This window comes from Capricornis sumatraensis, chromosome 10 (genome assembly GCF_032405125.1).
Source record: "Capricornis sumatraensis isolate serow.1 chromosome 10, serow.2, whole genome shotgun sequence".
NCBI lineage: Eukaryota > Metazoa > Chordata > Mammalia > Artiodactyla > Bovidae > Capricornis > Capricornis sumatraensis.
Genome location: NC_091078.1, coordinates 16,887,604 through 16,901,739, shown reverse-complemented (window position 1 = coordinate 16,901,739; position 14,136 = coordinate 16,887,604). Strand labels below are relative to the sequence as shown.

General features: G+C 36.4%; 1 protein-coding gene across 1 annotated transcript in view; it reads right to left on the bottom strand.

The window, feature by feature from the left end:
- MICU1 (mitochondrial calcium uptake 1) overlaps positions 1-14,136 on the bottom strand; it is a 226,668-nt gene that overhangs the window by 76,401 nt on the left and 136,131 nt on the right. Inside the window, exon 10 of the mRNA XM_068982144.1 lies at positions 11,368-11,565. Within this exon, the coding sequence (XP_068838245.1) occupies positions 11,368-11,565 (198 nt within the window). The remainder of the gene's footprint in view (positions 1-11,367; positions 11,566-14,136) is intronic.

The window sequence follows — 14,136 nt, the reverse complement described above, 5'->3', positions numbered from 1 at the left end:
TTAAAAAATTTTAATTGGAGGCTAATTACTTTACAATATTGTGGTGGTTTTTGCCATACATTTACATGAATCAGCCATGGGTGTACATGTGTTCCCCATCCTGACCCTCCCTCCCACCTCCCTCTCCATCCCATCAAACCCAGACTGGCAATCTATTCCACATGATAATATACACGTTTCATTGCTATTCTCTCAAATCATCCCACCCTTGCCTTCTCCCACAGAGTCCAACAGTCTGTTCTTTATACCGGTGTCTCTTTTGCTGTCTCGCGTATAGGGTCATCGTTACCATCTTTCTAAATTCCATATATATGCGTTGATATATACTATATTGGTGTTTTTCTTTCTGACCTACTTCACTCTGTATAATAGGCCCCATTTCATCCACCTCATCAGAACTGATTCAAATATATTCTTTTTAATAGCTAAGTAATATTCCATTATGTATATGTACCACAGCTTTCTTATCCATTTGTCTGCCGATAAACATCTAGGTTGCTTCCATGGCCTGGCTATTGTAAACAGTGCTGCGATGAACCTGGGGTACACGTGTCTCTTTCAATTCTGGTTTCCTCAGTGTGTATGTCCAGCAGTGGGATTGCTGGGTCGTATGGCAGTTCTATTTCCAGTTTTTTAAGGAATCTCCACACTGTTCTCCATAGTGGCTGTACTAGTTTGCATTCCCACCAACAGTGTAAGACGGTTCCTTTTTCTCCACACCCTCTCCAGCATTTATTGCTTGTAGACTTTTTGCGTGAGATGGTACCTCATTGTGGTTTTGATTTGCATTTCTCTGATAATGAGTGATGTTGAGCATCTTTTCATGTGTTTGTTAGCCATCTGTATATCTTCTTTGGAGAAATGTCTGTTTAGTTCTTTGGCCCATTTTTTGATTGGGTTGCTTATTTTTCTGGAATTGAGCTGCAGGAGTTGCTTATATATTTTTGAGATGAATTCTTTGTCAGTTGCTTCATTTGCTATTATTTTCTCCCATTCTGAAGGCTGTCTTTTCACCTTGCTTATAGTTTCCTTCATTGTGCAAAAGCTTTTAAGTTTAATTAGGTCCCATTTATTTTTGCTTTTATTTCCATTACTCTGGGAGGTGGGTCATAGAGAATCCTGCTATGATTTATGTCAGAGAGTGTTTTGCCTATGTTTTCCTCTAGGAGTTTTACAGTTTCTGGTCTTACATTTAGATCTTTAATCCATTTTGAATTTATTTTTGTGTATGGTGTTAGAAAGTGTTCTAGTTTCACTCTTTTACAAGTGGTTGACCAGTTTTCCCAGCACCACTTGTTAAAGAGATTGTCTTTTCTCCACTGTATATTCTTGCCTCCTTTGTTAAAGATAAGGTGTTCATAGATGCATGGATTTATCTCTGGGCTTTCTATTTTGTTCCATTGATCTATGTTTCTGTCTTTGTGCCAATACCAAACTGTCTTGAAGACTGTTGCTTTGTAGTATAGCCTGAAGTCAGGTAGGTTGATTCCTCCAGTTCCATTTTTCTTTCTCAAGATTGCTTTGGCTATTAGAGGTTTTTGTAACTCCATGCAAATGGTGAAATTATTTGTCCTAATTCTCTGAAAAATACCATTGGTAGCTTGATAGGGATTGCATTGAACCTATAGATTGCTTTGGGTAGTGTACTCATTTTCACTATGTTGATTCTTCCGATCCATGAACATGGTACATTTCTCCATCTACTTGTGTCATCTCTGATTTCTTTCATCAGTGTTTTTAGCTTTCTATATATAGGTCTTTTGTTTCTTTAGGTAGATTTATTCTTAAGTATTTTATTCTTTTCGTTGGAATGGTGAAAGGAATTGTTTCCTTAATTTCTCTGTTTTCTCATTGTTAGTGTATAGGAATGCAAGGGATTTCTGTGTGCTAATTTTATATCCTGCAACTTCACTGTATTCATTGATTAGCTCTAGTAATTTTCTGGTGGAGTCTTTAGGGTTTTCTATGTAGAGGATCATGTCATCTGCAAATAGTGCGAGTTTTACTTTTCTTTTCCAATTTGGATTTTCTTTCTTTTTCTGCTCTGATTGCTGTGGCCAAAACTTTCAAAACTATGTTGAATAGTAGTGGTGAGAGTGGGCATTCTTGTCTTGTTCCTGACTTTAGGGGAAATGCTTTCAATTTTTCACCATTGAGGATAATGTTTGTTGTGGGTTTATCATATATGGCTTTTATTATGTTGAGGTATGTTCTTCCTATACCTGCTTTTTGGAGGGTTTTTATCATAAATGGATGTTAAATTTTGTCAAAGGCTTTCTCTGCATCTACTGAGATAATCATATGGTTTTTATCTTTTAATTTGTTAATGTGGTGTATCACATTGATTGATTTGCAAATATTGAAGAATCCTTGCATCCCTGGGACAAAGCCCACTTGGTCATGATGTATGATCTTTTTAATACGTTGTTGGATTCTGTTTGCTAGAATTTTGTTAAGGATTTTTGCATCTATGTTCATCAGTGATATTGGCCTTTAGTTTTCTCTTTTTGTGGCATCTTTGTCAGGTTTTGGTATTAGGGTGATGGTGGCCTCATGGAATGAGTTTGGAAGTTTACCTTCCTCTGTAATTTTCTGGAAGAGTTTGAGTAGGATAGGTGTTAGCTCTTCTCGAAATTTTTGGTAGAATTCAGCTGTGAAGCCATCTGGTCCTGGGCTTTTGTTTGTTGGACGATTTCTGATTACGGTTTCGATTTCTGTTTGTGATGGGTCTGTAAGATTTTCTATTTCTTCCTGGTTCAGTTTTGGAAAGTAATACTCTTCTAAGAATTTGTCCATTTCTTCCAAGTTGTCCACTTTATTGGCATATAGTTGCTGATAGTAGTCTCTTACGATCCTTTGTATTTCTGTGTTGTCTGTTGTGATTTCTCCATTTTCATTTCTAATTTTGTTGATTTGATTCTTCTCCCTTTGTTTCTTGATGAGTCTGGCTAATGGTTTGTCTGTTTTATTTATCTTCTCAAAGAACCAGCTTTTAGCTTTGCTGATTTTTGCTATGGTCTCTTTTGTTTCTTTTGCAATTATTTCTGCCCTAATTTTTGTGATTTCTTTCCTTCTACTAACCCTGGGGTTCTTCATTTCTTCCTTTCTTAGTTGTTTTAGGTGTAGAGTTGGGTTATTTATGTGATTTATTTCCTGTTTCTTGAGATAGGTTTGTATTGCTATGGACCTTCCCCTTAGCACTGCTTTTACTGAATCCCATAGGTTTTGGGTTGTTGTGTTTTCATTTCATTCATTTCTATGCATATTTTGATTTCTTCTGTTATTTGTTGGTTATTCAGAAGTGAGTTGTTTAGCCTCCATATGTTTGTATTTTTAATAGTTTTTTTTTTTTCCTGTAGTTGACATCTAATCTTACTGCATTGTGATTAGAAAAGATGCTTGAGATGATTTCAATTTTTTTTGAATTTACCAAGGCTAGATTTATGGCCCAGGATGTGATCTATCCTGGATCTATATTTTAAAGTAATGATTATTTCATGTTACCTACCCAGTTTGTTAATTCTTATAGGATTGGTAGGTATCTAGATATAAAAAATAAGTAAAGCAATCAAAATAAAAAGCAAGAAATAAAAGTATTTTGTATGGTGAAAGAAGAGATTCCTTTTTTAAAAAAACACTTGGGAAAATAATGCTTGCTAAAGGGCTTTTCTCAAGAGTTTTATAAACAGTTGAGCAGTTTATGCTGGCTATGTACTTCAAATTTTTTACAAAAGATAAACTGGTAAAAAATTTTATTATCATAACCAAATATAAATAGATTTTTTATAGTGGGGGATGTTATCTTAATAACAAGGTTAAAGGGTTTTTTTGTTCATTTGTTTTTTAAGACTTTAAACATATACTTTGCTCCCTAAAGTTATAAATCCCTAAAAGAAACAAGTACTCTCTAATAACTCTTTTAATGATTTTTAAGTTGAAAACATCTAAGGATGAAATAAGAAACTGAAGATTTATTACTATCTACATTCTGTTTTGTAGAGGCAAAAATAGAAGAATAAAACTAAAGAAAAGAAGAAAAAACCCAACAAACATACCTCATTTTGTTTCTTAGATTTAGTTAAATCAAAGTTAATTCTCAATTTTAAGTTTACATAATAAGAATCAGTTTCCCAGGAGGAAAAAAGCCCAAAATAGATTATTAAGATAAAAAGAAATTTGCTTTGCCAAGAGTGTTCTAGTTCCTAAAAGTGTTTGGTTGCCTTCTGATCTCCTTTCCAACAATCTTTTGGTCAAGAAAACAGCTGAGGTTTGTCTTTTAATATGGTCTTCCACTGAGGCAAGAAAGATTTAATTCTACTTTAGTACTTTAAACAGATGAGTACAAAGATGCCAGCTTGATGATGTAAAGGGTAGGTGATTCTGGAATTCTTTAATATTAAGTTCCTTACAATTTAAATTAAATTAACCCTCTTTTTCTTTTTTTGCTCTACTCTTAATGGCAGATGAGAATAATTAGCATAGATTTTTATGTCACCTTGTTATCTTTCTTTCTGACTGAACAAATCTAGTTAACATCAATATTTTTTTTCTTGAAGACTGGGAATATGAGACAGTCATTGTTACCCTCTGAATTATACATAATTTGCCTTCAGATAACTGATACTCATTCCATTTTAAAATGTGATAATCTGGTTGGTAATGCAATAAGCAAAACTTATAAAAAAGTTTTGAACCCCAAAACTTAAAAAAAATATGTTACAAACTGGAATTCTGTTAGATGATACTCTTTCAGTTTGCCTCTTGTGTATTCCGAAGTTGCCTTCTTCCTCGTATAAATTAGTTTTTACTTTTCTTTGACATAATGACAGCTCCTTTTTCTCCTCCCCCCAAATTAATCATAATCTTTCAAAGAGTTCTCTATTACCTTTCATTTTTGATTGACATCCTACTTGCTGCAATCCTCAAGAAATCAATGAATATATTAACTGAAATTAGACTTGGCACCTGTCTCCAAGGAACTCAGCTCAATAGTTCTTGGTAGACTTAGATGGAATTTTTAATAACTTCAAAGGATATATTTTAAAAAACTGTTCATTTTTGACATTAAGCCACTATGATTTATTAAAATTAATGTATATCTGGCTTTTATATGCATATGTTAAGTATTTAATTAAATAGTTCATAATTTTATTCCAAGTCATTATAACTGCTTTTCCCAATAGCCTTAAACACAAAGGCATTTCACCATTACTAACTCATATTTTCTTATGAAACCGGGCATTCTAAAGTCATTATTTTAAATCCACATGTTTTTAGGTCCCAAATAAAGACAAAGGGTATAAAAAAAATTTGACCAGAGTTAAGAGCATTAAAACACAAAAAATCTAACAAGTCAATGACTGTTATGAAAAGAAACTAAGTAGGTAGTTTACATAGTATTTTATAAACACAAAGAATGGTGTATTTCTTCTCAGTCATAAGATTCAACTTGAAGGGCAAAGAAACTGGAAAAGAATGGTGTTGAAAAAGGGAAACTAAATATTCAGGAATTTTTTTTTTTTCTGTTCCTAAATTTCTGAACATTTTTTCTTTAGAGCTCCAAATAAGTCATGTACAGAAACCTCATCTCAGACTAAAAGTAATAACAATCAAATGATGAACAGAATGAAAAGAGCTTAGTCTGAAAGGCTGAGTTGGAATCCTGACTGTACCATTTACTACCTCTGTAACTTTTATCATTTCAAGTTTCAGTTTCTATAGCTGTAACATGGGTATAATATCACCAAATCCAATAGGGTTGGTGATGATTAAAATAAAGAAGGCATGTATTATCTACACATTGTCTGGCTCATAGTAGGCATTCGATAGATTTTGTTCATGGACTTTTTCCCTTCCTTGACCCGTGTGGAAATTAAATTTGACAGATAAATCGTGTTCTCTTCACTCTCAAAGCTACTGTGGTGAGAAAAAGATAGAAATTAAATGGAGCTATAAATCTCCTTGATCTAAAATTTTGAAGTAGATTTAGTAAGCAATGAAATTAAACTGGTAAGGTATAAATAGAATGATGGAACTTATAAAACCCATGTGAAAGTTAAGATAGTGTTAATCATTTCTATTTTCCTCTTGGCTGTGATGATATTATATTTCATATTCAGTGAGGGGAGAAATTACCTAAACTTCAAAAACTAAAAGTGTTTCATAAAAACAAAATTTGCTTCCATTTTCCAGATGTTTTATCAGAAAACTATTTCAAAATGAGAGTAAGGATTTTCGGTCATTTGTCTGGAATGATCTATTTATGTGTCTACTATGTGCCAATTGATATACTAAAGGGTAGAAGGTATATAAAAGAAGGTGGAAGGATAACTATTAAAGGCATGGTACATGCCAAGTGTTTCAGGCACACATCATTGTGTTAGTTCAGTGGGGCTGCCATAATAACAGACTACCAACTAGGTGACAAACAGCAGAAATTAATTTTTTCACAGTTCTGGAGGCTGGAAGTCCAAGATCAAGGTACAGGCCGAGCTGCTTTCCTCTAAGGCCTCTCTCCTTGGTTTGCAGTTGACTGTCCTCTTGCTGTCTCTTCACACGGTTGTCCCTCTGTGTAAGTTCACCCCTGGTGTATCTGTGTCTCTTTCCAAATTTCCATTCCTTATAATGTTATCAGTAGGACAGGATTAAGGCTTAATAGCTGCATTTTAACTTAATCATAGCTATGAATTTAACTCAGATGACCATTATATCCACTACTGTCGGCAGGAATCCCTTAGAAGAAATGGAGTAGCCATCATGGTCAACGAAAAAGTCTGAAATGCAGTACTTGGATGCAGTCTCAAAAACGACAGAATGATCTTGTTCGTTTCCAAGGCAAACCATTCAATATCACGGTAATTCAAGTCTATGCCCCAACCAGTAACGCTGAAGAAGCTGAAGTTGAACGGTTCTATGAAGACCTACAAGAATTTTTAGAACTAACACCCAAAAAAGATGTCCTTTTCATTAAAGGGGACTGGAATGCAAAAGTAGGAAGTCAAGAAAAACCTGGGGTAACAGGCAAATTTGGCCTTGGAATACAGAATGAAGCAGGGCAAAGGCTAATGGAGTTTTGCCAAGAGAATGCACCGTACATAGCAAACACCCTCTTCCAACAACGTAAGAGAAGACTACACGTGGACATCAACAGATGGTCAACACCAAAATCAGACTGATTATATTCTTTGCAGCCAAAGATGGAGAAGCTATATACAGTCAGCAAAAACAAGACCAGGAGCTGACTGCGGCTCAGATCATGAACTCCCTATTGCCAAATTCGGACTTAAATTGAAGAAAGTAGGGAAAACCACTAGACCATTCAGCTATGACCTAAATCAAATCCCTTATGATTATACAGTGGAAGTGAGAAATAGGTTTAAGGGACTAGATCTGATAGACAGAGTGCCTGATGAACTATGGATGGAGGTTCATGACATTGTACAGGAGACAGGGATCAAAACCATCCCTATGGAAAAGAAATCCAAAAAAGCAAAATGGCTGTCTGAGGAGGCCTTGCAAATAGCTGTGAAAAGAAGAGAAGCGAAAAGCAAAGGAGAAAAGGAAAGATATAAGCATCTGAATGCAGAGTTCCAAAGAATAGCAAGGAGAGATAAGAAAGCCTTCCTCAGCGATCAATGCAAAGAAATAGAGGCAAACAACAGAATGGGAAAGACTAGAGATCTCTTCAAGAAAATTAAGAGATCCAAGGGAACATTTCATGCAGAGATGGGCTCGATAAAGGACAGAAATGGTATGGACCTAACAGAAGCAGAAGATATTAAGAAGACACAGCGAGAATACACAGAAGAACTGTACAAAAAAGATCTTCACGACCCAGATAATCATGATGATGTGATCACTAATCTAGAGCCAGACATCCTGGAATGGGAAGTCAAGTGGGCCTTGGAAAGTATCGCTACGAACAAAGCTAGTGGAGCTGATGGAATTCCAGTTGAGCTGTTCCAAATCCTGAAAGATGATGCTGCAAAAGTGCTGCACTCAATATGCCAGCAAGTTTGGAAAACTCAGCAGTGGCCACAGGACTGGAAAAGGTCAGTTTTCATTCCAATTCCAAAGAAAGGCAATGCAAAAGAATGCTCAAACTACCGCACAATTGCACTCATCTCACACGCTTGTAAAGTAATGCTCAAAATTCAAGCCAGGCTTCAGTAGTACGTGAACCGTGTACTGCCAGATATTCAATGGTTTTAGAAAAGGCAGAGGAACCAGAGATCAAATTGCCAACATCCGCTGGACCATCGAAAAAGCAAGAGAGTTCCAGAAAAACATCTATTTCTGCTTTATTGACTATGCCAAAGCCTTTGACTGTGTGGATCACAATAAACTGTGGAAAATTCTGAAAGAGATCGGATTACCAGACCACCTAACCTGCCTCTTGAGAAACCTATATGCAGGTCAGGAAGCAACAGTTAGAACTGGACATGGAACAACAGACTGGTTCCAAATAGGAAAAGGAGTATGTCAAGGCTGTATACTGTCATCCTGCTTATTTAACTTATATGCAGAGTACATCATGAGAAACACTGGGCTGGAAGAAGCACAAGCTGGAATCAAGATTGCTGGGAGAAATATTAATAACCTCAGATATGTAGATGACACCACCCTTATGGCAGAAAGTGAAGAGGAGCTAAAATGCCTCTTGATGAAAGTGAAAGAGGAGAGTGAAAAAGCTGGCTTAAAGCTCAACATTCAGAAAATGAAGATCATGGCATCTGGTCCAATCACTTCATGGCAGATAGATGGGGAAACAGTGGAAACAGTGTCAGACTTTATTTTTTTGGGCTCCAAAATCACTGCAGATGGTAATGCAGCCATGAGACTAAAAGATGTTTACTCCTTGAACGGAAAGTTATGATCAACCTAGATAGCATATTGAAAAGCAGAGACATTACTTTGCCAACAAAGGTCCGTCTAGTCAAGGCTATGGTTTTTCCTGTGATCATGTATGGATGTGAGAGTTGGACTGTGAAGAAAGCTGAGCGCTGAAGAATTGATGCTTTTGAACTGTGGTGTTAGGGACGACTCTTGAGAGTCCCTTGGACTGCAAGGAGATCCAACCAGTCCATCCTAAAGGAGATCAGTCCTGGTTGTTCATTGGAAAGACTGATGCTGAAGCTGAAACTCCAATACTTTGGCCACCTCATGCAAAGAGTTGACTCACTGGAAAAGACCCTGATGCTGGGAGGCATTGGGGCCAGAAGGAGAAGGGGACGACCCAGGATGAGATGGCTGGATGGCATCACCGACTTGAGGGACATGAGTTTGAGTGAACTCTCGGAGTTGGTGATGGCAGGGAGGCCTGGGGTCGCAAAGAGTCTGACATGACTGAGCGACTGAACTGAACTGAACTGACTCCCTAATCTGCTTTATAACATTCTACTGCATTGGCTATCTACATGGTATGTCAGTGGGCTTTAAGCTCTCTAGCATCTCAGGGTAAAAGACAGAGGTCCATGCTCTGTCTCTTGAGACTCTGTCATGTGTCCAAGAATGAGTGTCAGGCTAGAATGTGGTAAAGCTGGCATCTGCTCCATATTCTGATGACGCCGTACTGTTGTTTAAAGTTTGTCAAAACTGCCATTCTGACTTGTGCTTTATCTTCTAACTACATTTTATACGCCATGCTAAGTTGTAACTATATAATTAATACGTTAAATAATTTCACATTCCCAAATTATGTTATAATGTTTCCAAAGAAGACCGTTTCAGGTATGCATACAAGGGGTCAGGAACTCTTACACAAAAACAGCTGGACTCCTGAAAGCAGAATGTAAAACTCCCATGTGAAAGATGTCCTCCTTATACCGGCAGGAAAGAAACAAAGAAAGGCAACTGTGGACAAGTAACTAAAACATATGGGGGACCAAAGGAAGATAGGAATTATTTTAACAAAATCTGTTTGTATAGATAACTCTTGACTTTGACTCTCTTTTTCTGGTGATAAGAATGCGAACTTCATAAAGCTAAGTTGCTTCTCTCTGCTCAATTTAGTATATAAACACTTAGCCCGAGCCACTTCTTTGGGTCTTCATTTTTTTACGGGGATTCCCATGTATGTGTAAAAATCTGTATACTTCTCTCTTGTTAATCTGCCTTACATTAATTTAAGACTCGGGCCCAGGTGCAGACCCCAGGAGGATAGAGGTAAAGTTTTGTGCCCCCTGCACTATATATAAAATAAATAAATACTTACCAAGTATTACAGGGGGTACAAGAGTCTCTTGAAGGAGGCTGAATATGGAGAACCATTACTTTGTTATTTTAAGGTACATTCCTTAAATATTAATTATACTATTTCCAAAAAAAAAAGTGTGAAAGCACATTCTAAAGTTAGATCTGATTTTAGTATGATCTATTCTTCTGCTTCTCTTCTAGAGAATGAATATTAAGCACTGTTCTGATCAATAATGGGAATTCAGTTAGGACTTTTCAAACTGTCTCAACTGAGGTAAGTGGGTGGAAGAGGTGGGAGTAGTATATTAGAATCTCTGGGGAAAGATGGGAGAGCAGATAGAGAAGTAATATTCAGAGTTTAAAAACAAAGCAGCACTTTTCTCCAATAGTTTTATGTGTTTTTAGTCACAGTATTTAATGTTTTAAAATTTCAAATAACATTAAAAGCAGGGCATATGTTAACCCATAAAAGGGGGTGGAGAAACAACAGCATAAGGGAATTTTTTAAAATCTGAGGAAATCAGAGACTTCATTTTTTTTGTCCTCAAACAAAAATGCATACAAAAGGCATTTAATGCATGTTTTGAACTGAACAGACTCAGTAGGCAACTAATCCAAAAGCACTTAATTCAACAAATACAGGCACAGAAAAAGGTAATAATACTCTTACAGAGTTGTGTCCAGGAACTGAATACCATGACGGTCTAAACTTTAAGTGGAAAAGTAAATCCTCAAACCCAGTATGACACCTTTGTAACTCTGAGTACACATATCTTTATTTCTGACCTTTTGTGTTTCCAGCTGTTATTACCTTTGTAAACTTTCATAGAAAGAGCTCCTTATTATCCTCCCTGCCTTCATCCTCTGGTGACTTTTACACAATAAGCATACATGCTCAGGTTGAAAACTGCTCTGACTCCTGAATTTCTTTCTCCTCAAGCTGAGCATCCAGAGACAACTAAGATTTTCAATTTAGACTTCTGGGCTTTCAGTCCTAGAATCATATTATTTCCTACTTGCTGTCAGGCTGCAGATCACTGATAAGGTTCAAACCAATCAGTTCTCATGGTTGGAGGTAGATAAAAAGAATACCTATGGTGCAGGCCCCTCCCAGCCCAGAGGCTCTTCGTGGGTACATGATGGACAGTGTCCTGAAGTCCAAGAAATACCTACCTCCAGCTTCAGAACATCGTGCTGCAATTTACGCTGAAATTCAAGGAAGTTTTTGATTGTCAGCTTCCCCTTGAGATCAGCTCCAAAAAAGTAGGTTGTGAGGGCTGAACACAAGCCAGACTTGAGGGTGTTACCAGTTGTAGGACGATCTCTGTGACGCATTCCCATGCTGGTTTGGGAGCGAATAATGCTCTGAACCTAATGGAGAAGCAAACCCCAGTCCAGAAAAACATTATAAGGTAGAAAATGTAGAAAACTAAGAGTAATAACAGTCAGCTAGTTACTATCTTCCTACACTGTGCTACAATTCTCTCTTTTAATGCTCACAACAATCCTATGAGATAAGTCCAATGATCATCCTCATTTTACAGATGAGGAATTTGAGGTATGCTGTTAAGTAACTTCCCTGGTGGCTCAGACGGTAAAGTGTCGGTCTACAATGCGGGAGACCAGGGTTCAATCCCTGGTTTGGGAAAATCCCGTGGAGAAGGAAATGGCAATCCACTCCAGTGCTATTGCCTGGAAAATCCCATGGACAGAGGAGCCTGGTAGGGTACAGTCCATGGGGTAGCAAAGAGTCGGACACGACTGAGCGACGCGACTTCACTAACCTGCTTGGAGTCAAGTAGCCAGCAAGTAATAGAACCAGTAACACACATGCCTGACACATTTATAATGGGGATGCTCTTAAAAAATCTCTCTTGAGAAAAAAGTATGCATTTGTTTTAGGCTCGAAACCTCACACACAACACTAAAATAATCATCAGCCTCACAGTAATACCTTCCATATCTCAGGAGACTTTTAAAAATTTCACACTTCTACTACTGACTCTCCAGTTGTGACAAGAGGCAGTACCAGCTATAGGCAAATACTTGATATCTAAGAGAGGCAACACATTAATCAGAATGATAATGCAAAATATAAAGTTGGTACGGAGCAATTCTCCAAGAGAAGATGGGGAATTGGTTTAATCTTTGAGAAATTCTAAATGAGATTCTGAAAAAGAACAATTCTGGGGGCTAGCAACCATGGCCTAACTACTGATAGACAAAATGAGCTTTCTGATGTGAGTCTATGGCTGCCATAGCATATTTTCCCCCCACTGGTTCCTGGAGTCTTTTCTACCTCTTTACAACCTAATAAAAACAACTATTTAGAATAAAATTATAATATGTAAAGACAGATAAAGTTATATTATAATAGATAAATAATATATATAGCCTTGTGAATAATGATTTTTAAATTGCTAAATTAGAAAAGTATAATATCTAAAAACTTAAGATTTGTAACAATGGATTTACTTATTTAAATGTCTTTTATTCATTTTATTTATTACCTATGACCATACAAGAGACTTACTTAACACAACTGAATAGTCCCTGGCTCTAAAAGGTAACAGTAGTATAATGGAAAGACATGAGATGAGGAATCAGGAAACATGATGTCTAATTATGTTGCTCTGTAGTACAAGCACAATTTATATAGGTCATTTAACTTCTTTGGGCCTTAGTTTTCTCACTGGAAAAGTTCATGGTTAGAGGACACTGTCTCTAAGTTTCCTTATAAGTTAATATCATAAATGCTTCTGATTATGCTTTTTTTCTGGGTTCATGTTTTATCAAGTGAATCAGACTGTTTGATGTTTGTTTTTCATGCACTTGGAGATTTGAAAGATGGATTTTTAAATTATTTACGTTGAAGATTTTTAGACTTCAAATTGCAATACAGGATAATCAGTGCAGTGCTGCTTATATTTGAAGGCAATACACAATTCATTTTCTCTGCCTAACTGTGAGAACTGAAGAATTTTTTAGTAGCAGTGAATCAATATCGAGTACCACTGTCAGGACCTGTCATGATTTAAATTTTGCCTGTGCTGTAATATTGTAGCTTATACACTTTCAACGGTGGAAACTGCATGTTAGCTTCAAAAGTGTGGTGCTGAAGGGTTTGTGTGAAAATTTCATCCCCTTTCTCTGTCTCACAGCTGACAGGTATTATTTCTCATACTTTAATACTGAAGAAATTTCTGTCATGGCCTGGGTGAATGTAGCCCTGACAGTTATGAGTTTTTAAAAAAAAAGTCTTTTGGCTAGGTTAGTTCTATTTTATGATCTGCTATGAAATGGGTTAAAGAAAGGGATACATGTGGAAGAAAGATCGGAGAAAGCTCACACTTTATTTAGAGTTGAGGAATGCTTTTTATTTTCTTTTTTATTATTTATTTATTTTGGCTGCACCACACAGCATGTGGGATCTTCTCTGACCCCTTAGGACCAGGGAGTGAACCCATTCCTTCTGTGGTGTGAGTGCAGAGTTCTAACCACTGGACTACCAGGGAAGTCTGAGTAATGCTTTTTAGTAATTTATGTTTATGCACGATGAAAGTGATTTTTGAAAACGATGAATGAAAGAGTAACATCAGGTATTAGTTTGCCTCACGTCACTTTCACTTGGAAGACACATAATGATGAAATGTGTGTGTCTTCATATTGGTCTGTTTAACTTTTTAAAATAAGCTTAACAAACAAACTGTCAAGAAAATACCTATTTAGCTAGAAATTAAAGGAAAGTTTGAATGATTGAAAACTTAGTGCATTTTCAACCTAATTATTATTATTATATTGCCCAAAAATGTAAAACACAAAAGATGAAGCTGAGAAACTTCTAATAAGAGCTATTCATCCCTGAGTCACCTTATAATTATTTTTCTTTTTCTAAAGAGTTTTTACATCAAAATTTCTTGTGATCAATATTACAAGTTGCAT